This window comes from Leptopilina heterotoma, unplaced genomic scaffold, assembly GCF_015476425.1.
Source record: "Leptopilina heterotoma isolate Lh14 unplaced genomic scaffold, ASM1547642v1 Lhet_397, whole genome shotgun sequence".
Taxonomy (NCBI): domain Eukaryota; kingdom Metazoa; phylum Arthropoda; class Insecta; order Hymenoptera; family Figitidae; genus Leptopilina; species Leptopilina heterotoma.
In genome coordinates this window covers 569,193-595,563 of record NW_025111062.1, presented here as the reverse complement: position 1 = coordinate 595,563, position 26,371 = coordinate 569,193, and the positions used below count along the sequence as shown (strand labels likewise).

General features: G+C 31.3%; 2 protein-coding genes across 3 annotated transcripts in view; one reads left to right on the top strand and one right to left on the bottom strand.

Annotated features, from left to right (window-relative positions):
- LOC122506195 (elongation factor-like GTPase 1) overlaps positions 1 to 26,371 on the bottom strand; it is a 131,443-nt gene that overhangs the window by 9,329 nt on the left and 95,743 nt on the right. Inside the window, exon 4 of the mRNA XM_043618245.1 lies at positions 47 to 234. Within this exon, the coding sequence (XP_043474180.1) occupies positions 47 to 234 (188 nt within the window). The remainder of the gene's footprint in view (positions 1 to 46; positions 235 to 26,371) is intronic.
- On the top strand, positions 11,543 to 26,341 carry LOC122506197 (protein giant-lens). 2 transcript variants are annotated; one of them, XM_043618249.1, is made up of 4 exons: positions 11,543 to 12,685; positions 24,315 to 24,535; positions 24,653 to 24,839; positions 25,075 to 26,341. In XM_043618249.1, the coding sequence occupies exons 1-4, from the start codon at positions 12,422 to 12,424 to the stop codon at positions 25,297 to 25,299; spliced, it is 897 nt and encodes a 298-aa protein (XP_043474184.1). In that variant the 5' UTR covers positions 11,543 to 12,421; the 3' UTR covers positions 25,300 to 26,341. The 2 variants fall into 2 exon arrangements, with proteins under 2 accessions (XP_043474184.1, XP_043474185.1); XM_043618250.1 differs by having other exon boundaries at positions 11,672 to 12,685; positions 24,653 to 24,824; positions 25,075 to 26,340.

Below are 26,371 nucleotides of genomic sequence, written 5' to 3'. Positions count from 1 at the left end.
TTAAAGAATTGTTAGGAATTAGAAAGCTTAAGAGATTTTCTCTCACCTCCCAATGACTGAAAACAAGTTGAGGGCTCGCCAATCCGGAAGTCTGGGTCCTTAATTCCGTGGCAAGATCAAAGCTTTCCGGTACAGGTAGCGTCGCAACAACACGAAACTGTCCGCCAAATCCCAATGCATTTTCAGCCGCTATCACTCTTCCTTGCCTTCTTCCGAAAACAGCATACAGCTTGCCTGTCAAAAAATAAAAAATCTTTTATTTAAAAAAAAAATTAGATTCTACCATCTACAATCTAAATCTTATATCTTAATCTAAAATATAAATATTTTTTACGAAAATATATTATTAATAATTATTAATTTTTTTCAGATTTGAAATGAAGCTCTTTGGACCGCAATTGACAGCTGTAGGAATCAATCAAGGATTTTAAAGGAACTCATAATATATTGATCACGTATTATGACTGATTTCTTTAGGAATCATCATTTTTCAATCAGTTTGGTGAGACAAATTGTTTTTGTTATATTCAAGAGTCAATTTCTTAAAAAGTGCGAACAATGACGCAGATCTCCAAATCAATTTTTCGGGGTAAGTTTTTCTTACTAAAACATTTTAATTATTTGTTAAGAATTTAAAACTTTTGTTTAGTTTCGAAGAAACTTAGAACTTAGAATCAAAACATCTGGGTGCAAATAGAAATAGTTTTCATAATATTTATTTCATTATACCTACCATAATGATAAAATGGAGATATTCTGCTGGTTATTTTACAAAATTCTATTTGCATTTACTTTTAAATCTCGAAAGAGCTAAAGGAAAAGGCAGATCAACGGAAGTCATTTATATCGTGATCGGTAGATCCTAAAGCAGTTAGGCTTCGTTCGATAGTTTTTTTTTTTTTTTGGTTCGGAACTAATCGCCACGGGCGCATCCTCAGTCGAGAGTTGATCTCGATGTTAATGGCTATCTAGCTACATCTAAAAAAACTTCTCTCCCTGGGTCAGTAATGGCTTCGAGTGTTGCCAAAAGTTACATTAAAGTGTTCAAACTTTTATATTATGTTATTAATTTTATCCCTATTCGCGCTAATACTATATAGTTTAGAAATTTTATTTTTAAATTTGAATCTTCAGTCTGACATATGGTTGCTATTTACTTCCTTTTTTACAAAATATATATTTAACATCAGGAGAATTAAAAAATTAATCTCTTAATCTGAAATAGCGATTAGTGATTGATTCCAATAAGCTTTTTGAATTTAGTTATATTATCGTTGTGAATTAGTGACATTTCGCTAATTCAGATTTAGACAGTATAACTTTAAAAATTACTCTCATCAAAAAAGTTGACATAGATTAAATTTTTTTAAAGAATAAGTGTAACTAGAGTGGATTTTCAATTTACATGATTCAATCAGCATTTATTAATATCGTCATGAAGCTTGAAAAATAAAATTAATCGTTCGTTAGATCGAAATTCTCAGAAAAATAAATATAAAATAACAGACTCAGTAAAATGGTCAAATAAAATGAAAATTGCTGATTCTTATAAAATATGACAGGAAGACATCGATGCAGTCTTGCGGATATATATATACGTATTCTAATTTGATATATTTTTTTTCGACAACGTTGCTAGTATTACACAAACAGTTCCGGGGACTCCGGAACTTAAATGAAATTTAATACAATTACTACACAAATTGACGTATACGCAGGTATCCGGTGTCAATGGGATTCTCAAATAAGCATTCTTCATTTAAAGCCTGCACACTTCCGTTACACCGACATATATACGCGCTTATATATAGAAAAACTTTTCTCACGTTGATATATTTGTTTCCTCTTCTTTTAACAAACTTTAACACTTCAAGTGCGGAAAAAAAACTGTTCCCGCTTAAAAAGAGAGAACAAATTTCAGGGTTTCTAGACACCTGAAGCTTGGCCTCTTTTGTAGGTTAGGTTACACTCGTAAAAGGCTTAATTTCAAGTAGGACTATATACTTTTAATATATTTCTGTATATTACACGTAGGGCGGGTGGTAAAATCTAAACTTGGCCTAAATTTGAAATGAAACGCAAGGTCTGGAATGATTATAAATTTATTATAGAAAGACAATAAATTTTCCATCTCAGGTGGTGCAGTAAATAAAAAAAATTTGTTCAATTGAAAAGATGGTTTGTAGCCATCTCTAGAAATATATATATATATATGTTAGATGAAATCTCGATCTGTATAGGGATCTGGGACCAATGCCTGTTGCTAGAAAGATCTCTTCTCGGGTTCGTTTGGCTGGTCGCAGCTTCAGGCTTCCGGTCGCGCCCTGCGGCACCTGCGCGCACCTGCCCCCCCCACTACCCCTTTTGGGCCTCTCTCTCCCCCCATTGGAGCAAAGCACAGACTACATTACGCCAACCTTTAACAATCTTTCTTCTCTCCCGATGATGGCACGATGCGAGATGCCTCCTCGAACAGAACAGAGGCTCTCAGGATGTAATCTCAACCACAAAAATGCTAAGAGCCAACAAACTTTCTCGTTATCTTCAAGTTTTATTACTCGAGATTATTTATGTAAATATGACGCGATTTTTCAGTATATAAACCCGTGTGTATATGTATATATATATGCTTCTTTTGGTATATTTAACAGAAGAAAACATGAAAATAAGATTCAAGATTATTTCCTTATAACTTGCTATTTTATTCCGAATATGATTGAAATTATTTTTTTTTATGATAATTGAATCGTGAATTTCAAAGGATGTTCAGATCTTAAAGGGTCATTTTCACCTGTAACGATTGTGAAAAAGACCCTTCCGGTTTTCATTTGAAAAAAAGGTTAGTAGGCTATTGAGACAAATATATTAGGTTCAAATAAAACTTTTTCCTGGTGTAATAATTAATTGTAATTATAATTAGTTCTGGAAATAGTGCGAATAGGTATGAAGTTCAAATAAAATTTTTATTTTGTTTTTTATTACACAGTGAATGAAGTATAAATGGAAATTAATACCTTCCACGTTCGTTAAATTGATTAATAATCATTATATTCGTCACAAAATGCATACTTAGAACAAAAAAGAAAAATGATTCATTTTCGGATCAAAAGTCAGCATAGAGAAAAAAAAGAGATTATTTGTTTATGAATGTTTTGTGAGAAATGCATTTCCTGTGCGGGAAAAACAACATCAGTTTTATTTTAATTTATTATCATTTTATTACTTCTCTAATTATTATAACAATTATTCACATTAAAATATAAGATCGACTTTATTACTTATTCATTTAATTTTTTTATTTTTATTCCGGAATTAGATTTTTAAAATAAAAATTTAACATAATTAAATTAAAAAATATTTTTCTATTTAATGTTATTAATTAAAGAAAAAAGGACAAAGCTTCCTTTACAAGGAAGCAAAAAATAAAATTTTGTCAAAAACTATATAATTACACACGCAAGATAAATTATTGTAATACCTATTCATTATAGAAAGTTTTTTTTTATCCAGAAGCAGAAATTTTTTTTTAAATCATTATAAGGATATAAGATGAAAAAAAAACCTCAATATTTTTTTCATTTTCTTCTCTTTTTTGATTATATAGATCAGTTCTTTTGGAAATTATTGTCAGATATGTGAAAAAAACGATATATATAGTTATTTTTAAAAATCAGTTAATGTCTATACGGGCATATGTTATACAGTCCAAAACATCTGGAAGTTTCCTGTGCAAGATTATTAGGAAGAAAAATGTATATTTGGAAATTCCGTTTCAACTCTCAATTCCCATAATATTATAAACCTTTTTTTTGTGTGTGTGTGTGTGTGCGGTATTAAAGGAAAAGAAGAAGAAAAAAAATAATCCACGAGAAAAGAAAAATAATGTCCGATCAGTGAAATACTACCTGCAATTATATCATTTTTCTGAAACTTCCTTCTTCTTTTTTTTCTCTTTTTTGTAATATATATTTGGAATATGCCTTTTCCAATTCAAGTTTTAAATATTTTATTTTTTTTACCTTAATTTTTACTTTTTTATTCTGAAATTAAGAATATATCACTTAGCACCATTTTTGAATAAAAAAAACACAAAACTGAAAAGTGCAAAAGAAATAATAATAAATAGTAAAAGTAATAGTAAAAATAGTAAAAAAAAATATTATTATTATTTATTATTACTATTAATATTATTATTACAAAAATAACAAATTAAAAATAATTTGTTTATAGTAATTTTTTTGTATCGCGAATAATTTTTGGAAGAAATGAAATTATTAATAGTTAAAATGAAGAAGGCGAAGAGGGAGAATAAAATAATAAAATGTGATTAAAAGGTGAAAGGATAATGAACATAAAACTGAATTAATTAGATCTTTCTGTTAACTGTAGGGTCCCGTAATAAATGACTCAGTTTTTCATTGAATCAGACGATTTTTATCATCAAATAGAAGCTTTAGTGATTTATTTCTCAAAACTGTTTCATTTTTATGAAAATTTCTTAACAAAATAACATATAACTTTTAAAAAAAGTAATACTATCAATTATGATAATTATTATATAGTTAAATTTTACTACAATTATTTAGAAAAAAAAAATGTTTAATAATTTGAATTAGCGACTTACTTTTTGCCTTTGAATTAGTAAATTACTAATAAATATAGTAATATCTACTAATTTATTAGTAAAATTTATTGTTTAAAAGCAAGAAGTCAGACACAATTCAAATTATATATAGTTAACATTGTAACAAATTTTAATTTAGAGATTTTAATAAATATTGTTTAATTTTAAATATTTTAATGATAATAATTTTCCGCATTTTATTGATATTTAGAGTATTTTATAATTTCCACGTGAGATGGAAAACGGGGAGGATAGCAGACGAAATATTAGTAAAATTGAGTGCATGAATGTTTATATTAATTGTGGTATTATGTAGGTAAACAGGCATTCTACCAATAGGAGAAGAGAGTGCACCTAGCAAATAGAGAAAAAGAGAGAAAAAGAGAGAGAAAGAGCGAGAGAGGTGGTAAGAAGGGTGGAAGAGTAGTCGAGTGCAGGGGGGAGTGAATGGACCGCTGCCTTCATCAATGAAGCAGCGGTTCTCAGTCATTGCGTGTCACACGTTTGGTATGCCAATGACTATTCGAAACCTTTGAGCAACTCTTTTTATTATTCTTATTTTTTGTTTTCATTTCTAATCTTCCATCAGGAATGAACTTTACTCACCTGTTGATTTTAAAGTGTCAACATTTCTCTTCCATGCATTTCAAATTAACTGTCGATGGTCGATCAACAAAAAAAAAGGAAAAGAAAAATTAAGACTGAGAATAAGATTTACTACTGTATACTAAACAATAGATTTACGTGATCGACTGAATCTTCTATTTACTTTTTATGAAACGTTTCCTTTCGTGCTTGACTTTTTTTTTGACAAAAGTTTTCTTCTGATTTCAGTGCAATTGTTGGGAAAAATTGAGGAGAAAAATCGAATACGGATAAGTTTAATGGTATGCCAGTTTAGGGCCTAGTTTGACCCCACTTTGATCCTTTTGAAAACAATAGACAACCATTTTTAAAAATAATGTATAAATTATATTCTAATTATCTTATGACTTATGATTGCAGTTGTCGATTCTAAACTGGCCCAAACTAGGCAATCGACTAAATTTTTACAATCTCATTAAAATTTCAATTTTAAAATACGAAAATAACCACCCTGCTCTCTGTAAATCAAATTATTTTCTAATACACTCTACATCAGTATGATATTTTATTCTCTTCTTCTTTTGATCGAGAAATAACAAAAGAAAACAAAAACATATACAATATGGAATGCAGAGAATTTCAGACTTAGATCTTTATCTTTTTTTCATCTTCTGCTTGTTTGGGGAGAATGAACTGTTGAAAATTTTCAACGTCTAATTCATTTTTCCAAGCACGGCGGGCCTCATAATTTTAAAAGTTGTTTCTCATTTTTAAAAAGGCGGGATATTTCATTTCTCTTTGACTTTTAAGGGATATATATTTTTCAAGCATGAAATGGCGTTAAAAGAAAAAAAAATCAAGGAATTCGCCCATTTAAAAGAGTATATAATCCATGAAAGAAAATTCTTGAAACTGAATGATATAGGGGGAAGAACTTTAAAAGACATCCGACAATACTCTTGTCTTGTAAACTAGCAGCAATTAACGCTTCAGGGATCCACTTGACTCCTCTCTTCTCTTCTATATAACAGCCAAATGTCTTCCACTCAAAATGAGGTAAAGCAAAAATTTTACAGCTTCTCGAGTGGTTCCCCCTATTCTCTCTCTCTATGCTTTTTCAATGACTTCTTTATATTTACGAGAAAATATTTCGCTTTCCCTTGAAAACTAATTTCAAATGAATATATTTCACATTAGACGCGGTTTTTTTTTCCTTTGTATTTCATAAACAAATTCTTGATACTTTTTGATAGTTGGAAATATTATATTTTCAAAATTCTTTTACTATCTTATATTAATTTATAGATACTATTATTAATATTATGTTAATAATTATGTTAATTAGGGGCTGTCCATAAACTACGTTACCAATTTTTTATTTTTTTAGACCCCTCCCCCCTAAATTTATAACATAGTTTGTGGATGGCCCCTTATTATTAGAAATGTTAATTTAATATCAAGGTAATGGAATTTTTTGTTTATTAATTTTTATTATTATTTATTATTAAATTATTTGTTATTATTATTATTATTATTATTCTTTTATTTTTATTTTCTTTAATCTAATGTATGCATAATTAATGCTAATTAGTAATATTTGAATTACAATACAATTACAATTTTTTAATTCGAAAATATATCTTTATATAGTAATAAAAGAGCTTTTTTTGTATTTTCGACACAAAGAAAACAATCAAAATATTCATATGGTAAAACAGATGTTTCAATTGATTCGAATTATCTATTAATAAGAATTATTATTTTGCAATAATAGAATATTTATACTGTTGTCAAGAATAACTTTTTATCTTCTTTTTTTCAAATTTATTAATTTTCATTTAGAATCAATTTTTATTTAAAATTCATCGATATATATACTCGCGATGTTATGTTATTTCCGTGTTTTTTTCAAGTTTTTATTTCTCAATAATAGCACATATAGTATATAAAATGGCTAAATTTTTTAATTTTAAATCGATTACACTAATTTGTTTTTTAGCATTAGTGGCCGGACAAAATTTAACAACAAACCTTATAGAATTAGTAAGTTTCTTTTTTAAATTACACAACAATTTATAAATTTTGTCTATATTTGTGACATGCTCGGAAAAAGAAACCTTGAAATGAAAAGGCAGAAAATGTTAGGTTATGTTACTAATTTTTGATTCAAACATAACCTATATAATTCGTTCGCTACCAAGGGTTCTTTTCTACAGTGTATTATATTTTGAATTTTAATCTAACATAACCTAACTTATAATCTATATAATATTTGCCCTATAAGCACAATGAAATCTTAAAATTTAAATCGTAGAATCGTAAATATTTTAAGGACTCAATACCTTAAAAATAACTTATGGGTACTTTATATTATTTATAATAAAGAAAGTAGATGAGTTCGCAAATGTCCATATATATATATATATATTGACTAGATCGAAAAAGTGACTCTCAACCGGTAGAAATCTGCGCTTGCTCCACCTACACATTGCTTGTTAAAGCGCAAAACGGGTTCACGAGATTCAAGCACAACAACGCGCCCACGCATTGATTCTTAAACGTGGGTACAATTATGTGTGCCATTGCGCGCGCTCACTCCTCAAAAATACACGTCGCGACGCCAAGCGGCGCGCACCTACGGACGCGAGTGAAAGAATGGTGCAAGTCTCATTTGCGCAATGGACCTCATCAGCTCCTCTCTTTTGCCACACTTTTTGCCTTTCTTTGCCTCTTTTTAAGGTTATGTTCGCTCTTCAACTTAACCTTGCAGGTTATGTTCGTCGCCTTCACGCTATGTTCACAACAGTAAACTATATATATTGTAAACCTATTTTTCTACAATTCAATCAAAAAACCAACTAATCTTCAGGTCCAATATGCACTGTTGGCACTGTTAAGGAAAAGAACATAACTTTAAAATTTAATTATTTGCTAGTTTAATTTATATCACCAAATTTAATTAATTGCCGTTAAAGAAAAGATTTTGAAGACTTTTTGAAGCCTTTAAATGTTGGATTTCATTCAATTTCACTATTGTGTTAGACCCACAAATATTATAATGCAAGGTTGAGTTACGAGATGCGTATATATTAGGTGTACGTTCACAAGTGAATGTATAAATCTCGAATAATACGGTTCCTTTTTAAATATATTGGGAGCAAAAGTTTTGAGAAAACGAAAAACGCATTACCACTATTTTATATATATGAAATAAGTGAACAAATTTTTTCTGTCAGTGATTTAATTTTGAAAAAATCAATATTCGAAGAATATTCTTGCGAAGAATCGCAAGAATCAAAAAAGATGGAAAAAAGAATCGGGAATTAAAAAAGAGAACAAAATGTATAATATGGAAGTGATAAATTTCTATTTAGTCACAGCATTAAGATTTGACAAATTTTTTACTTCTTGAAGCGTAGGAGAATTATTATCATATATATATGTATATATATAATCAACTTGTGTTCTATGATGTGTAAAAGGCAGGGCGTTTCCTTAATTTGTGATTTCCCTTTCTGAAATGTGAAAGCCAAACGCTTTCTTGTGTTCGATTTTCCTTTTCATGTTAATGAAAACTAGCAATTATGATACTTGATAGTGTCAGGATTTTTCTTATCTATATATGTAGTCAACTAATTCTCGCTCAGTCAATTTGCAACACTTATAATTATTATTCCTTATTTATTTCCTTACACCATATGCAGAAAAAGAGTCTAAAATATATTCGTATGTTTATTGCTATATAGCAAAACATGAGTATATTTTAGACTCTTTTTAAGTATACTCTTAAAAAGATTCCCTCACTTAATAATATTTATAGTTAATGACCATAATGAAAAAAAATTATCACATCTTGCTCTATTTTTCGTACGTTAGGTTAAACTTTTATACTCGCATAAAATTTAGACAATTTAATTAATCGATTTTTTTATTTACAATAATTTTTACTCTTAAAAATACACTGTAGTCACTTTTAAGATATTTTAAAACGTCTCATTTTTCGATCTTCCATCTTAAAGATCAATGGATTTTAAGTTGCTTTTGATAACTTTTCGGAGAGAACTTAGAATAAGATAATGTCTTCTTTTACAGTGAAGAAAGGACCTAAAAATTTAAGGTTATGTTTGTAATTTTTTGAATAGAAATACAGAAATAAGGGGAAGGGATTTCTCAAGATGGTTAATTTGTCCCTCTGTTAGAGAAATGGCACGAATATCTGTCAATGGTGTAATTGAACATTTAGATTCAGTGTACTATTCTTCGGAGTGCGTTACAATTATTTATTTACTGAAGAAAAATTTATACTTTGAAAATGTACCTTTTATATACATGAACAAAAAAATGTTTGCACATGCAATCCGTTTTTCTTGTTAGTGCTTGATTTAAAATCCATAGAAATGTACATAAATGCATTCGTACATTATACATATATATATATATACCGCTTTCATGAAGAATGTTGAGTCCATGTCTAAAATAACGGATAAGTTCCCGTTCACCAAGACGATCTCAATTTCTCGAAATACATATATTCTTTTATAAACGGAATTCGCCAAATTACAAATACATAGTACAGTTTTTTCCCTCTTTGTCAAAAAAATACGAAATTGTTAAATTACAACAGCAACAACAACAACAACAACAACAACTATATATGTATATACTTGAAATCCTTGAATGGAATTTATATTATATATATGAAGAGGGAACGTGGCTGGAAGAGACCAAAGGGACACGTAGACAATGCCAATAAGAAGGAGGGCGGGGAAATTGGATATCGTAGGACGATCACGATCAAAGGGAGTCTCGTACCACTCGACATTGATTTACGAGTACCAAACATGGTGTACGTGCAACAGGTTGAAAACACGTGCTTGGCAAGAAAAGTAATAAAATAGGCGTGCAAAAAAGTGAATAAAAAAAAAACTCTATGCATATACTTACAAACACTATAAATAATGATTCATCTTTTCATTAATTAAAGGCAATATTTTCAGGCAGAGGAAATTCCTGCGGCAATATTGCTGCAGCATTGCACGGTAATTTTACTACAACTACATTACACTGCTTTATTGCAGCAGAAACATTGTTCGCGCAGTAATGTTGCCGTAATTTTTATTTCGTCCTAAATCTCTTACTTTGACAACATATTATATAATTATAAATATTAATAATTGTACTCTCTAAATCTGAATTAGTATAGTTTTCTACTAATTAAATAGTGTGATTTCGTTTATTATTTGAATTATAGTAACAGTTTTGACTATAAGTTTTAGTAAAAAACTAATTTGCTATAGTATAGAAATCTATTAATTCATTAGTAAAGGTCGTATTTTTTACTATTTCAATAGTAAGCCGACTTACTACATGAATTACTAGTTTTCTACTAGCAAATAGTATTAAAGCTTTTTACTAAAAATTAGTCAAAACTGTTACTAATTCAACTAATAAACAAAGCCGCACTATTTCATTATAGTAGAAATTTACTAATTCAGATTTAGAGAGTATTATTAACAAATAATAATTTTCTTAAACAAATTTTTATTATTAGTAAACAGTGACACAAAAAAAAACAATGATAAAGAATACAGTGACAGTATTAGAGTAACAGAAAGAGTAAAGGAATATATTATTATATAAAAGGAAAAGCAAAAATTTGCGAGAACCGAAAGAAGAAAGGAAAATGCAAAGAGAAAAGGAACAGGTAAACATATAATAAGAGAATACGAAATGAAAGAGAAAAAGAAAGTATATATATATACATAAACAGAACGTGCAAGACGAATATAAAATAAACTAAAGGGACTAAAGAAGGAAGAGAGATTCTTGATTCCGTGCACCTGATCGAGAAGAGTAGCGCGAGGGAGCGGGTGCGTGTTCGCGTATATGTGGGCGTACATGCACTGCACTTAACTACGTAAATGATCGTATAACTTTGACGCGTACTGATATTTGCGTATATTTTGTATATATATATATATATACATGAATATATTTATGTATATAGCAAGTATACTTTATATTACTAACGAATACCAAAACTAAATATTTATACTGATTTTGACTGTTTTAGTTGAGACTTTCGTATTTATTTTAGAGAATTGACGTTTCGGTGGTGACACTTTTTTTCTGTGAATTCTTGTAATTTTTGTTTATTGCTTCCATATCGTTATTCGGAACAACAAAACAAATGTCAGGGCCTGTAATGTTTTGATCATCGCATTATTATTATTACAGTAATTAAACAAGATGATAAGGTTTTTGTATGAAAAAAATAGCCCTCGATTATAAGCAGGGTGGGTAGATGGAGTGAGAAAAAAAGAATAAGAAGAAGATTGTTTTCAAAGGCAAAAGAAACTCGAGCAAGAAGAAAAATGCCGTGAGGCATATGGAAGCAGACGAAAGATATCTCAACACTTGGTGAATTTCACATACAGCCACATATACATGGACTGCGAGGTGCAACGCGCCATTAAGGGGGGAAAAGAAGAAAAAGAGTCCGAGAAAAGGTATATAGAAGACAGCGAAACAGCGGATAAAGAAGAAGAAGAAGAAGAAGCAGCACGAGGAAGAAAAACTTGAAGATCCGAATGTACAAGCGGGGATTGGAGGATGAAATTTCCGAGGGATGAGAGAAACGAGGGAGTGGAGGGAACCTAGCGAGGAGGACAGAAGATATTGAGGAAGAAAGGTGGGGGCACCCATTCATGGCCTAAGAGTCCAGTTCACAGAGCGGCACATACCTTCGTGTACCCCGTGGGCGCCATTCTACAGCCGGCAGGCACTCACAACTACGAGTCATCCAAGTCATTCGAGTATTGGAGTCATTTGAGTCGGGCGAGTCGAGTGAGCAAGACGAACTGTCGACACAAGGTGAAACACTCCGTCAAAACGTGGACACAACTCCAGTGCCTCATCGCGAACATATTTTCCAAAACTACCTCAATTTTAGTTTCTGCGATTTTTCTCAATTTCTTTCTGCGAAGAAGAAAGAGTCAGTTTCTTAAATGAAAAGATTTTTCCGTCAGTGATTTGTGACGAGTGCAATTTTCCTGTGACCTGTAAATTTTATTACGTAATTACCCCCGAACGTTTTTGTGATTGTTTTTTCTTCTTTAAATTGGGAGAGAGAGAGAGAGAGAGGAGAAAAAGGGGGTCAAGGTTGAAGGATCAAGGACATTTGAGACGAGCATATATACATATATAAAAACCATGAAAGGATTCGTGGTTTTCTTTATGCTGGCGGTCTTCAGCCTTCCCAGGAATGAGTGCAAAACTTTGGGTCTGCAAAAAACTGAATATGAATCCTCGCAAAAGAACAGGTATTACACGCTGAATGAAAAGAAGAATTTGGCGGAAGTGGAGAAATTTCAAGATGTTGATATTGAAATTGATTTGCTCGACAGCAAACATCCAAAACGACAGGAGCACGAAACAAATGAGGAGCAAGAGCCGTTAGTCATTTATCAGATTGGGGTAAGTTCCTATACATCAAAATGGATATAATTATTCAAGCTTCTATTATTTTTAAACAGCTCTAAACTTTTCAACTGAATATATTCTTCACATCTGAAGAATTGTCTTCAGAGTATTATTTATGAATGTATACATTCTTCGGAGTGTATTCTGCAGAATGTGCTCTTCACACCTGAAGAATATATATTCTTCATATCTTCTTCTGATATATTGTTAATTAACGGAGCCAAGTTTTGGACATACACCTTTCACTTGGCGGCAAAAGTTGAGATTGAATCTTAAAGTTTACGTTCTCGAAGGATCAAGGCAAAATGATTCATGTGCGATAGTGCATGCATAAGTTAAGCACTTATATTAGTAAAGTGGCCTTGGCCAAATAAACTCACTATCTGTACGGTGTCTCGAGTCTTATTCGTTTCTATCGACTATCTACTCTTGAACTCGAAAGAACAGACGTTCTGTTAATGCGAAAGCTTTCGGAGTGTGCATACAACAGCACAATAATATCAATGTTGTCTGTTTACTGATCAATTTGTTGCGTTGCGTAATCTTGTTTAAATACTCGGAAAGGAGTAAGAGGATATGATTCTTATCATTTGAGATTCTTACATTTTTCCTAAAAACTGAATACTTACGGCTATAAATTTATTAGTTTTATTTAACCTTTACTTCATTTGACCTATCGTCAATTTGAGTTCGACCTATGTTTGATCTATCCTCTGTCTAAGTTAAGCCATATTTGACATGTCTACAATCAAACATGAGTTAACCAAGGTTTAATGTTGATTAAACCTCAGTTAACTCATGTTTGACCTATCAGCAACTTTAATTTAACCTATGTTTGACCTATCTTCAACTGTAGTAACTCAAATTTGATCTTTCGTAAACTTTATTTTAATCTATGTTTAACATATTATGAACTTTGCTCTAACCCAGATTTTTTATTAATGTTTAACTTCACTTTTGTCCACGTTTGGCCAATCTTCAACATTGATTAATTTAATGTTTGTCCAATCTTCAACCTTATTTAATTCATGTTTGACCTATATTCAACCTTATTACTATCCCTTATTGGACTTTTTATAAACTTTACTTCAACCTATCTTCAGCCTGAGTTAATCCACATTTGACCTATCATCGACCTGACTTTAACATATATTTGACTTATCTTTAACTTATCTATAACTTAACCGCTATAAACATAACTTTATTCTACCCAAGTGGAATATAGTATAGAATTCTACTAAACTGAAGTAGTATAGTGAATAGTACTAAATAGTATGGTAGCAACTCGTAAATTGTCAGTTGCTCAGTCAATGTTTAATTTCACCGTGAACAATGTTTATTAAACTAAAGCATATAGAAAATAAGTAGCATACTTTTTAATTAACAATATAAACAAAGATGATTTCTGTCAATATAATTGAAAAACACCTGTTTTTCTATTTCTTACATTGTCAATTTTCAAACCTTTTTACTTTCTCATCGTTAATACAATACCCATAATTTACAGAGTCAGCTATCCTCATTGCACACATACCGAATGCATGTGGTAATAAGAAAGCATTAAATGTTTTCGCAATTATAAAGTTACGATCCGTAGATTAGTTGTTAATCACTGAATAATAATGCAGGCATGTCACACTTGATGTAATTCCACGAGGATAAATGATAATCACTACGTTACCAGATGACAATAATTCTTATTTTTTTTTGTTTTTAAATTCCACAGAGAAATTTTCTGGTTTTTCTTATTTTTCATGAAACTGTATAATAACAATTACAATAACAATATCAACAATGATAATAACAAAACAATAATAGTAATATTTGACATCCTTAGAAAAACTGATGTAAACTTAAAAATGTTACATATATCTTATAAATCGAAAATATTTAATGTTTTTTGTGCTAAGAAGTGATAAAGTAGCTAAAAGTGTGTTATTATTTATTCAGTATAACGGATACATATTTATGGTACAATGGAAAGTTTTTTGTGTTTATTTTTCTTTTTTTTAGGGGGGAGGGAATTTAATGAAGAAGACGGTTAAAATCTATGCACTTACCGGACTATATAGCGCAAGAGAGTAAAAACATAGCTTGAGGGCAAAAGTGGCGCCCACTTGACGTTCGAATAACCTGTTGCTTATATATATATATACATATATATTGTATAAGTGCGGCAAGTTGGAGACTCTCCATTCATAACGAGTCGTCGATCGAGTTCCAGATTCTTCTTTCTTTCTTTCTTTTATTTTTACGCGCCTTTCGAAGAATGTCATCGTCTTATAAGCATTGCACCGGAAAACTGTTTTTACGCCAATTTGACATCCTGCCGTTCAAGAGAGGCGGCAATTCACTACATGTATAGATATATATATATATATATATATATATATATATATATATATATATATATATATATATATATATATATATATATATATATATATATATCGTCGCACGCGCACAACTCAACAGTAATAAAAATTTATTATAATGCCTCTTGGTTCGAGACGATGAGATTTTTGTTGAGTGCTGATGATGCGAATAAGAACAGAATGAGTTTTTGGCATCTCTTTTGCTCGCTTTTGTTTTATGATATTTACTAATGTGATGTGATGTGATGTGTCTCCTCGATCTTTTTCTTTTCCTGTCGCAATGATAATTATCTTGTTTGAAAATAACTGCGTCTCTCGTTTTCAGTTCAGGGAAGCTCAACAAAATGATTGATTGTGAACGAGGAATCTTTTTGCTTTGATGATATGCGGTTAATATATGTCAAGTGTTTTGCTGAGTTGATTTTAAAAATTCATTTTGTGCTTTACTCGCAATAATTCTTAATGATACGGTGATTCGGATTCAAATTTGACCTTATCGAAAACAAATTTTAGTAATACGTTTTTTGTCTCAATTTGATATCCTTCGAAAAACTATGCGTGAAATGGTTGAAAAAGAATTAAGAAAAAATGTCGCAGAGTAAGAGAAGTGTGATGAAGATTAACAGTTATAATCGATTAGATTCACATAAAGATATTGAAAAATTTGACCTGACAGGTTTATAATAAAAGAGCACCGGCCACGGTAGGCAGACTTTATGTTTCGGTGCATGTGTAGCTTCTGGTGTGCGCGCACCGGTCCGTAGACAATATTGGGGGCGTGAGAAGATTGCTGGGTAAAAAGGAAGGTGTCGAGGGGGTGGTTTTTAAAGTTGAGAACGTTAGATGTAAGCAATCTCTTCTCAACTCTCGGTCATCTGCAGGGTGCACGCCGAGTGCCAGGTGTCATGTTCGTTTGCGGTCGTGGGAGAAGCGAGAGACGCGTGAGAACTTCCGGATGGTTTCGTTGGGTCCTTCCGGTACCCTATTATTCCATTTTAGTTTACTGCCACCGTTTCCATTCCATCACAGAAGCAGCATCCTCCCTTTTAGCAAGTAACAAGTTCTTGTAGTATAATTTCCCCGTTCCATTCTCTAGCTTTTTTTTTATTATTATTGGTGCTGTTGCTCCTGCTGCTGCTCTTTCTTCTTTACATTCTTTTTCTTCTTCTTCTTCTTCTTCTACTTTTGCGCTTTTTCATCTTTAACATAAATTATTATCTTACTTCTTCTTCTTCTTCTTAAAGTTTTGTTTCATCTTCATCAAGAGAATTATGTTAAAAGAGAGGAAGAAGAAGTGAAAATAGAAGTAGAAACTAGAAGTAAAAGAAGAAGAAGAAGAAAACCCCATTTTGAAGAATTTTGAACAACAAATGACAAGAAAGGAAAACAATGACAAGAAATGATTATCCTCGGTAGAATTTTTTCCTTCAAGTTTAGGAATTGAATTCTTTTCTTAACAGTCATTTGAGAGTTGACTCGTTTCTATTTCCCTTCCCTCCCCTCGCCATACCTATTCCTCTTGACGCGGCACAATTCATTCTTCTCATTCATTCATTCATACTTGATATATACATTCATACTTTCGTCCTCATGATGCCACATATGTCCGTTCGTTTTGTTAGTTCCTTTTTCGTTTCTCCATTCACTCAAGTCATTCATTCACACTCGCATTCGTAAAAGTCATTCACGTAGCGAATCTAGGTCAGCGCGTGGCGCGTAACACGGTGGAAAATAAATTAAGGAAGCGCCAATATTACTTTATTTATTCCCCGCACATTATATACTTATTTGAGAAATAAAAGTTTGCCACCTTTTTTTTTAAGTATAATATAAGTATTGGAGAAATATATTTTATACAGAAAAAAAGGAAAGGGAACAAACTGTAACAGAATTGCAAAATTTTGCCGCGCCCATTCATCGTGTTGCATTCACAAACATAATTATTAGCTGTATCCATTTGAATATGTATATGCAAAATAGTATGCTTGGATTAAAAATAAGCAATCGATTTTTTTATCCAAAAAAAACATCGAAAGGGAACAAAACAAAAATTGGTATAAATACGTTTAAAATCAGGAAGTCATTTTTTTTCTACTTCTTTAGAGGATGAAATTCTGATCTCTCGACCCGTCTACCAAATTACCTCTCCAAGCTTCTTGTTTTAGGGGAAGACGGAGGATTGCTACTGGTTTTGAAACGACCTTTCTAAAAAAAACAGAAAAAAAAGAAACAAGTTTGAGAGAAAGAGGTGGAAAGGAGACGGGAAATAAGCGATCGGAAAGGAACCGATTAGTCTCGTTAAAATGACTGTGCCCTCTCTCTCTCTCTCTCTCTGTCTTTTTTCATTTTTATCTTTTTTTCTCTTTTTTATCTCTTTCTCTCCTTCGATAATCGAAAGAAATATACATCTATCTTCTTTCGAGGATCGAGAGAAATACATATATCCATCTTCTTTCAAGAATCGAGAGAAATATATATCCATCTCCCTTTAAGAATCCAGAGAATATATATCCATCTCCTTTCGAGAATCGAGAGAAATAACGAAGAAACAAAAAGTCCCCAATAGAGGAAAGGAGACGAGCGTCGCAAAAAAAAAAAAAAGTGGAATGCTTAGTGGTAGAACGGCGGAAGACCATTTCCTCAAGCGGTTCTTCCACGACTGTATGTACACATAGAACAAGTTGCGAGTTACCTTCTTTTATAATATACGTGTAAATACCAACTACGTGACTACGGAGGAAAGAAGAAAAAAAAATTAATAAGCAACTGGGACAACTTGAACATATGTTTTAAAGTTCATATAGTTTCAAAAAGATTGAATATACTTGTGCACATAGGAATGGCAATTTTTAATTTTATTCGACTTTAATTTTTGCAACATTTTTTTATAACATTTGCAGCGGCATTTATAGTATATCATTCAGTTGTACTGTATATAAAACAATATTTGTTTCTTGCATTTATACCATCATCATTATTTGTAGCATTATTTACAGCATCAACTATAGTTGATAGTTATACTAAGTGGAAATGTTTAACACTTGTATTTGTAGCTCTATATATAGTTCCAAGGGATAATATTTGTTACTTGTACTTGTAGCATCATACATATAGTTGTATTAAGTGACAATGTTTTGTTTCTTGTACTATATCAATGAAAAATTATTCTTGATAAATTCTCTCGGTTTTTATTCACAATTATTTTATTTTTATTCATTATTCAACTTTTATTGGGAATTTTTCTGAATCTATTCTTCTCGCAATTCTTCTGGTAAATTAAGAAGCGACCAGGATATAGTGCGGTGAATAAGGGTTTCAGTATATGAGTTTTGACTTAACAGTGCGAGGCACACAGGACGTACGTGATTGCTTCATTAGTTTGGATTGACAACCTCTGAATGGAGTTGTTACGAGACAGTCTGTCTTTTGCGTGGAGGGTCTTGATGCGAATCCGCCCAATCACAAGACTTGCAAAACACATCTTCGCCCATTCAATTCACGCATATACATAAAAAAAAAAGTATTTCCATCTCCGATATTTAAGAAAAAAATCTAAATCAAAAATATTCTACTTCGAGAAGAAATAGACATAAAAATTAGTTCAATTTTAGTAAATATTGAAATGAGAAAATAAATTAAGGAATAAATTATTGTTCAGTTCGTTAATTTATTATCGAATTACCATAAAGGAAATATTTAAATTTTGACAAGAATTTCAAGGAAAGATAAAATCATCAAAATAATCTCGAGAATGAAATTCTCAGAAGGTTTACGACTATACGTTTACGTTTGAACGTGCCAGCCACGTGCTTCCATTCATGAAAATTCTGAATACTCGCTCTGTGCGGAGGGAATGGTCGCTACGCGGGGCACATTGAGACGACTCTCTCTTTCTCTCTCTCTTTCTCTCTTGGTATTAACAGCATGATACCATCCCTTGAATAAAAATGACCGAGGGACAGATTAGAGAGCTTTGCATTTCCTTTTGCACTCTCCATTGCACCAATCATCAAAACGATTACCCTTTAAAGCATAAGCATCAGTCAACGACGGGCAAAAAGATTTAAAACTAATTGTTCTCATCTGGAGGAGGAGGAGGAGAGATTGAGTCTTCATATAAAAGGCTGTTATTATACATTTAGTTCAAGATTCATCTTCCTCTGACACTGTTAATAACTTGCATCTTAATTTTCCTATCGGAAGTAGTCCCTTCGTCATTGTCTTTTGAATCCTTTATGAACATTTTATTACTTTACGCATTAAGTAATTAAACATTAAATGCCATTAATATTAAATAAATCTAGTATTAAATACTATTTGACTATTAATCGAATATTTGACATATCATTAAATTTTTTTAATTAATGTTTAATCTTAACCTATTCTCAACTTTAGTTAACCCATATATTTGACCTATCATCAACTTTAATTTAACTTATATTTAACGTCTCTTCAGCCTTAGTTAACCTATCTTATCTTTGACCTGTCTTTGATATTAGTTAACTTATCTTTGACCAATCTTCAACCATGGTTAACTCATATTTGACCTATCAACTTTATACTTTTACCTATGTTTGACCTAACTTCAACCTTAGTTACAATCACTGAAGTTGATGATAGATCTTTAACCCATGTTTGACTTATCATCAACCTTAGCTAACCTACATTTAGGTTTCTTAAACCCATATTTAATCGTAGTTAACCATTGTTAAACCTTGGATAACCCAAGTTTTGACCTATTTTTAAGGTTAAATTTAAGCCATATTTGACCATCATGAATTTTGAATAATTGATGACAAATGCATTCGTTGTTCGAAATTCCAAATCAAATGTTTCAATAAATTTCGTATTTCTCTTTCAAAAAAGATGAAAGCAAGTATTTTTCACAATTTCTACAATTCTTTGTGGATATACAGTAAGCGGATGTTTATTTTTTCAACAGGTAAAGTTTATTTATTATTTCTCGTAAAATCTGTGAGATTTCCCGCAATGCAATAGCAAGACTTCCGCACTAGAGTTAAAGCTGGGTTCACAAGTAAATACATATATATATATTTATTGTATTTGGGTTTAAGATTCAACGTTTGTGTTTGAAAAAAAGGATGTTTTGATTCGTAGGTTAGAAGAACCACGTGGTGTGGTACCATATATAAGCTATTGTCATAAAACAGCGAAGTGGGGACTTCCGGCTCATTCACCGGACGACTTCCGCTATTTCTTAAAGAAGCCTATTCAGCCATTATTTCACTACCGGCCGGGACTAATTCGCTTCTATATGGGGTCTCTCTCTCTCTCTTTCTCCGTCTCTCTTTCTCTTTTACTTTGACATCCGGGGAAAATCCCCTTTTTACTCAATGGAAAAATTTTCCATTTTTCAAAAACTCGTCCCACTCGGATCATTTAGTTTAAATAGATAGGGAAGTGGGGGGAGGGGGTCAGCTTAACGACTGTATAATTTCTAAAACCGTATTATTTACTTCCGGCTTCTTCCGGTTCCGGCGTTTTCTCTCCTATTCAGTTCACAAAATTTTACTACTTTTGTTATATATTATGGTTGTAGGATGGATGGAAGGAAGGAAGGTATAGTAGGAAAAGTATTTCGCAAAAAAAATTTTTTTTCGAAAGGCACAATAGATTTTTATTGTTATAGAGGGTGTATAGAACATTAGTTATACTTTCAAATAGAGTTGAAAATAGTATTGGAAATTCAGTAAAATTATTTTCAGTACGTTTATTATTTTTACTTTTCCATTTTTGACTATTTGTGAAATTTTCACATAAGTATAGCCTTACATTGTTTATTAAAAATAGTAACTCTTGTAGCAATAAAGATTTATTTAAAGATTCATTTAAAGATTGTTCATTTGAACCAAAGTTTGGTTACCTCAATTTAATGTCTTTCTGATGAGTCCTAAAACGAAATTCCGAGTAGAGCAATAAGCAATACATTTGGTTGTTGAAACTAGAATTAATTTATTTGAAATAAATTTTGTTCCGAGTACAAGAGTATTAATATTACATGTATATAATACAGAAACTGAAGGTGTCGGAATGGCAATCCATTAAATCTCGATGATAAAATTGGTCGATAGCGACTATAAAATTGTTTTTATTGACCTGCGAGGTTTTACGGATCCCACGTGCTGCTAAAAGCAACGTAGTACTTACTCGTCGGTCATTTATCCTTGGACACGGAATCCATTCACCTGCTGCAAGATGGGTGATTGTACGCGACGCCTCCATATTGAACTTTACTTGAACCACTTGAGAACCACTGGACAACAGCGTTTCTCAAGTTGAAACAATCTTTTTATATTTACCCACACACACACACACACAACTACACGCACTTGAAAAGTTGTATTTTAATTAAATTTTCATTCTATTTGCTAATCTTCATTCATAACTTGTCATTTGCATGCAAATGAAATACGATTTCGTTATAACTACGAATTTGAAATTGAAATGCAGTTAAGAAACAGGCTTTTTTCTATATAATAAACACAATATTAAATTTCCAATATATGAGATTTTCGAAAAATTCTTCTCTGATTACATTATTTTTGCGATGAAGGAGAGCGGAGGGCTTCTCTTATGATATGATCGACTTTCGAGTTTTTCACGGAACAATGAAAAAGAATAAAAAAAAAAATGTTTATTTTTTCCTTTATCGAGAATTGAATCTTCTGCGACTTGGTCCCAACTTCCTGTAAACTTTACCGTGGAATACATTTACATTTATTTCTTAGAGAGAGCGATAGATCAATCAACATACACACACGACCTGTTTTTTATTTCTTTTCTTTTTTGAAGCTGTAAAGATGACTTTTGAAAAGCATTTCAATTGCCATGAGTTGCTTTCCATTGAAAAAGACGTTAAAGGTCAATAGACACAGAATGTTATGTACCTACAATCTTGTCCGAAGGCACTCAAGGACAAAGATTTATGCGCACATGTTCATCCCAAGTTCAAAACATATATGTGTGTGTATGTGTGCATTCAACGCTAAATAATATATTATACACAAAAATTCTAGGACAATACAACTTGAAGAAAAAAAAAAAAGTTTTCTGATGTAACGTATCTCGACATTTTATAAGGACTTGTTAGGGTTTTTTCTTCTGAATAACTCGTCTATTCGAAATTTTGAAAAACTGCCTCTAAATTCGAGTTCAGTGACTCTGAAAACCCCTGGCTAACAATTTTGATAGTTTATCGTTTCTTTTTAAAAATTTCCCCGCCATTTTGAGTCTTTTAAATCAGCAGATTTTTTTTTAAATAATGGGAGGACAATGTTCTAACTAAAATGTAGGGTCATTATTTTTCAAACAAGGTAGGATCATTATTTTTAAAGTAACGTAAGTTTAAATTTTTAAATAATTTTGAAAATAATGTAGGGTCATTATTTTCAAAATAATGATCCTGCCTTGTTTTAAAAATAATGAGCCTACATTATTTTCGAAATAACATAAGGTTTAAATTTTTAGAATAATGTAGGGTTGCTATTTTGAAAAAAATATCATTTTTAAAACAAGGTAGGTTCATTATTTTAAAAATAATACAAGGACATTATTTTAAAAATGGCACAAGGTAGAAATTTAAATGAGGTAAAATTTAAAATAATTCATTTATTCTGAAAAAAAGTGTATAAATTTTGAGATCGAGTTTTCGAAAAAGAAAAGATATTGTTGTGCAATAAAAAAAATTCTCCACCCCCTCTCCAATTGATCATTTAAAGTGGAAATAGGGATGAGGAGGAGAAGGAGGGCTTTTTGGAAAAATGTGTGAAAAGAAAGCACCTGGTGCTAATGGAAATGATTAAGGAAGTGTATATATATAAGAACGTAGGCGTAACATGATTTTTTTAAAAAAAGAAAAAGAGAGAAAAAGTTGATGTCTACCTGAGTTTGGGACATACAATACCTATGGGACTTCACTTCGTAATACCAGTAGCCGAATAGAATTTCGTTTGTTTGCACACGTGTGTTGTATGTATTTCAAAAATGATGCGACTGTGTAAGTAGAATAATATCCGCTTAACTTGAATATTTTGCAGCATCACTTGCAAAGAAATGTTGCTTTTTGTTGCTTTCAAAATATATAGTCCTAGGAATTGCAATTCGAAACATTTTAAATTAATTTAAAATCATTATAAATTAATTAAAAATTAATTAAATTTCTATAAATATACTTAAACGTTTGTAATTGTAACATTTTTCCAATTAATTATTGTGATTAGATTTATTTACAAATCACAACATTTAAATATTTGTGTAACATTTTTTAATTAGCTATTGTAATTAATATATAAATGTTTATTGAGTTTTTTTTATATAATGATTGTTGAATAATAAAATTATTATGTGTAAATAGCACCTAGCAAAACGACATTCACTCTAACGTTTGAGTATAAATGAAGCCGGTTTTAAGGCGCAATGAAGGAGATTGCATAATTGGCTGATTTTAAATCTATATTTACACTTTGAGTCCAAGAATTAAAAACTGTGAAAAAGAAATTTTTATCCCTCAGCACAATTTTTTTCAAGTATTAATCCGATATTTTGATTTTTTAAAAACTGATGTCGAAATCGCAATCAGTGACTCCGAAAAAACCCTAAGTAGAAATTATTTTAAGGTTTCTTTCTTTCTTCCGCCATATTGAATCCGCCATTTTGAATTTTTTAATAGCAGTTATCAATTGGAGGAAAGGGCTAAATAGGGCTAAATTTTAGGCTAAATAGCAAAGTTTAAAATGTTCTTAAATGCAATGAATTGTGGAGATGTGCGGGGTGGTCCGCGATTGACTTAAATTACGAGTTAATGCCATTCCGCAAAACGAATTTCGACGTTAAATTATAATTATGTTCTAAAATGTATTCAACAGAGCGTATATTCACTTGAAAATGTAGTTGGGAGCCCTTCTTCGCGAGTCATAAACGTCCTGCCAATGTCAGCATTAAATGTCCTTTATAGCAACTTCTCAATATAATTTATATCCTCGATTTACATTCGCAGAATATATTTATTGCTTTTGCATGGAGGTGATAAATAATAATATTGTAGGCACTATTTCTGTAAATATACTTGAAAAGAAAGAACTATTCCTATAACCTGCGTATAAGTATGCAGTAAACTTGCAACTCAAGTTTGTTTAGAGATTTCAGCAAGCTTACAGGTTGCTTGGGGCTATATGATTTTGTCACGGACTCTAAGCAATTATTAATTTATATTTTTGTTTGTTTTCTAGGTTGGCGAAGACGACCTGCCGGAGTGTTCGTCGAAAAATGAGATTTGCAGTAAAGTGGACCTGTACGGCGCTCCTTGGGTCGAGAGACAGTGTCGTTGTCCCGGTGGACGATCATGTCCCAGCACTGCCAATGCCAATGACGGTCACACACTTGCCGACAGAACGAGACAGTACAAACTTTGTGAAGCCGTTAAACGTATTCCGTTCTGCCGTTACTTCAAGTGAGTCTCCCTTTTGATATCCACGTAAAGTCGAAATGGTTAAATTTACTTAGAATCTTAGGGAGGATGGTGATATTCATTCTTAATAAAGACCTTTTTTCTTTTTTTTCTTTACAGAGACGTAACGTGGTCGTTGCAACCATTCGGAGGTCCAATGAATTCGACAGTACAGCGAGTCCATTGCAGATGTCGTCCAGGTGGAGTTCCTTATCTACTAAAACGAGAAGCACACTTGACACCCAAAGGAGTTTATGTTCCCGTCTACTACTTTGGGTGTTCGCCGCAAAGTGTAAGCATCGCTAGTGTAAGATCACTATTTTTCACAAATTCATTTCTGCTTTATCGACACAACATAGATAGGAAACTCAACAGATGAAAAGAACTGAATTAAACCAAAAATTTTGATACATTCATTCTTGTTTTATCGACCTAATAGACCAAAGAACAAACATTCTTCTCTCCTACTTTATCAAAAACTTTAAAAGCAATTACAAACGACACTTAAAAGCTAATTTGTCCCTTTTTCTCCATCTTTACAGAAAATGAAGTGCGCCAAGAAGGAGCCATGCAAACTTTTCACTGTTCGCAAGAGGAACAAGAACGAAGTTGCCGTCGAAGATGTCTCAGTGTCGCCATTGTGTCAATGTCATAAAGGTTTCAGGTGTCCGAAGAAACACACGGATCCAGGATCGATATCGGCGAGATCATACGCTGGAATGGACATTAAGACCTACAGTGCGTACTGTGTACCAACGCATCACTAAAGAATGAAAACAAACAAAAAAACAATCTAAACTAGATTTAAATCGTGACAAGTATACAAACAAAAAGTGGATCAAAAATGAAATATTTCTGAGAATGAAATTCTCGAATGAAAATAATTTTATTCATGTTTCCACCAAAAAAAAAAATATCGACAAAAATCAGGAATCAAAAACGATTCATGAGAAATTTTTTTTTTCTTGAGTATAACAACCAATTTACGTTTCTTTTTGGGACTTTGCTCAAAGCAAGTGAGATTTCAAAGTGATTGGTACTTTTTTTTTTACTTTTTTTTTCAAGTATTGTTGATGGGTGTAAGTTTGTGTGAAATGAGTAAATGTATAATATGCAAGGATGAGGTAGAAAAAAACGTTACGGAAAATTTGCTTTTTCGATTATCAACTTTTCAATAATATTTCGAGAACCCTTGTGAAGTTTGTAGAGAAAAAAAAGGGGCAAAATCGATAATAATCGACAATTAAAGAGTAGTTACCAAGTCAGGGCATTCTCTCGTCTGTATTGACAGTCGGTAATAATTTATTTTTAAAAAAAAGCCGAGATTAAAGAATTATTTTCCTTTTACAAATGTAGTCTTTATGCGTGTGAAAATTAATTGTCGATAAAAATAGACTTTTGGAAAAGTTGTTTTTTTTTAATCGAAAATGCAAAGTAACTTTATTTTTATCTAATAAATTAGTTAAAGTATATATTTAAAGAAACAAAAAAAAAACATAATAGAAATTTGTTAGAGATTTTACTTTTGATATCTCCTCCTTGTTAATAGTATTTTAAGCATTATATTTGCTGTGTTACTTGTAATTGTAGCAGTGTGACACAAAAGCTTTAAATTTGGCAGGGAAGGGAGGGGGAGGGGAGGGAATTAATGTTGAATGATTTGTCGCATTGTTATTCTGTTTGCACTGTAAAAAAATTTATTGTAAAATTAGTATACAATTTCTAAATGCTATGAATTCATGGAAATTATTTTCTTAAAATTAAATTATATATATTTTTGTCACAATTACCCTTTTTTAATAATAAGACTTTTAATATTTAAAAGTATAATTTATCAAT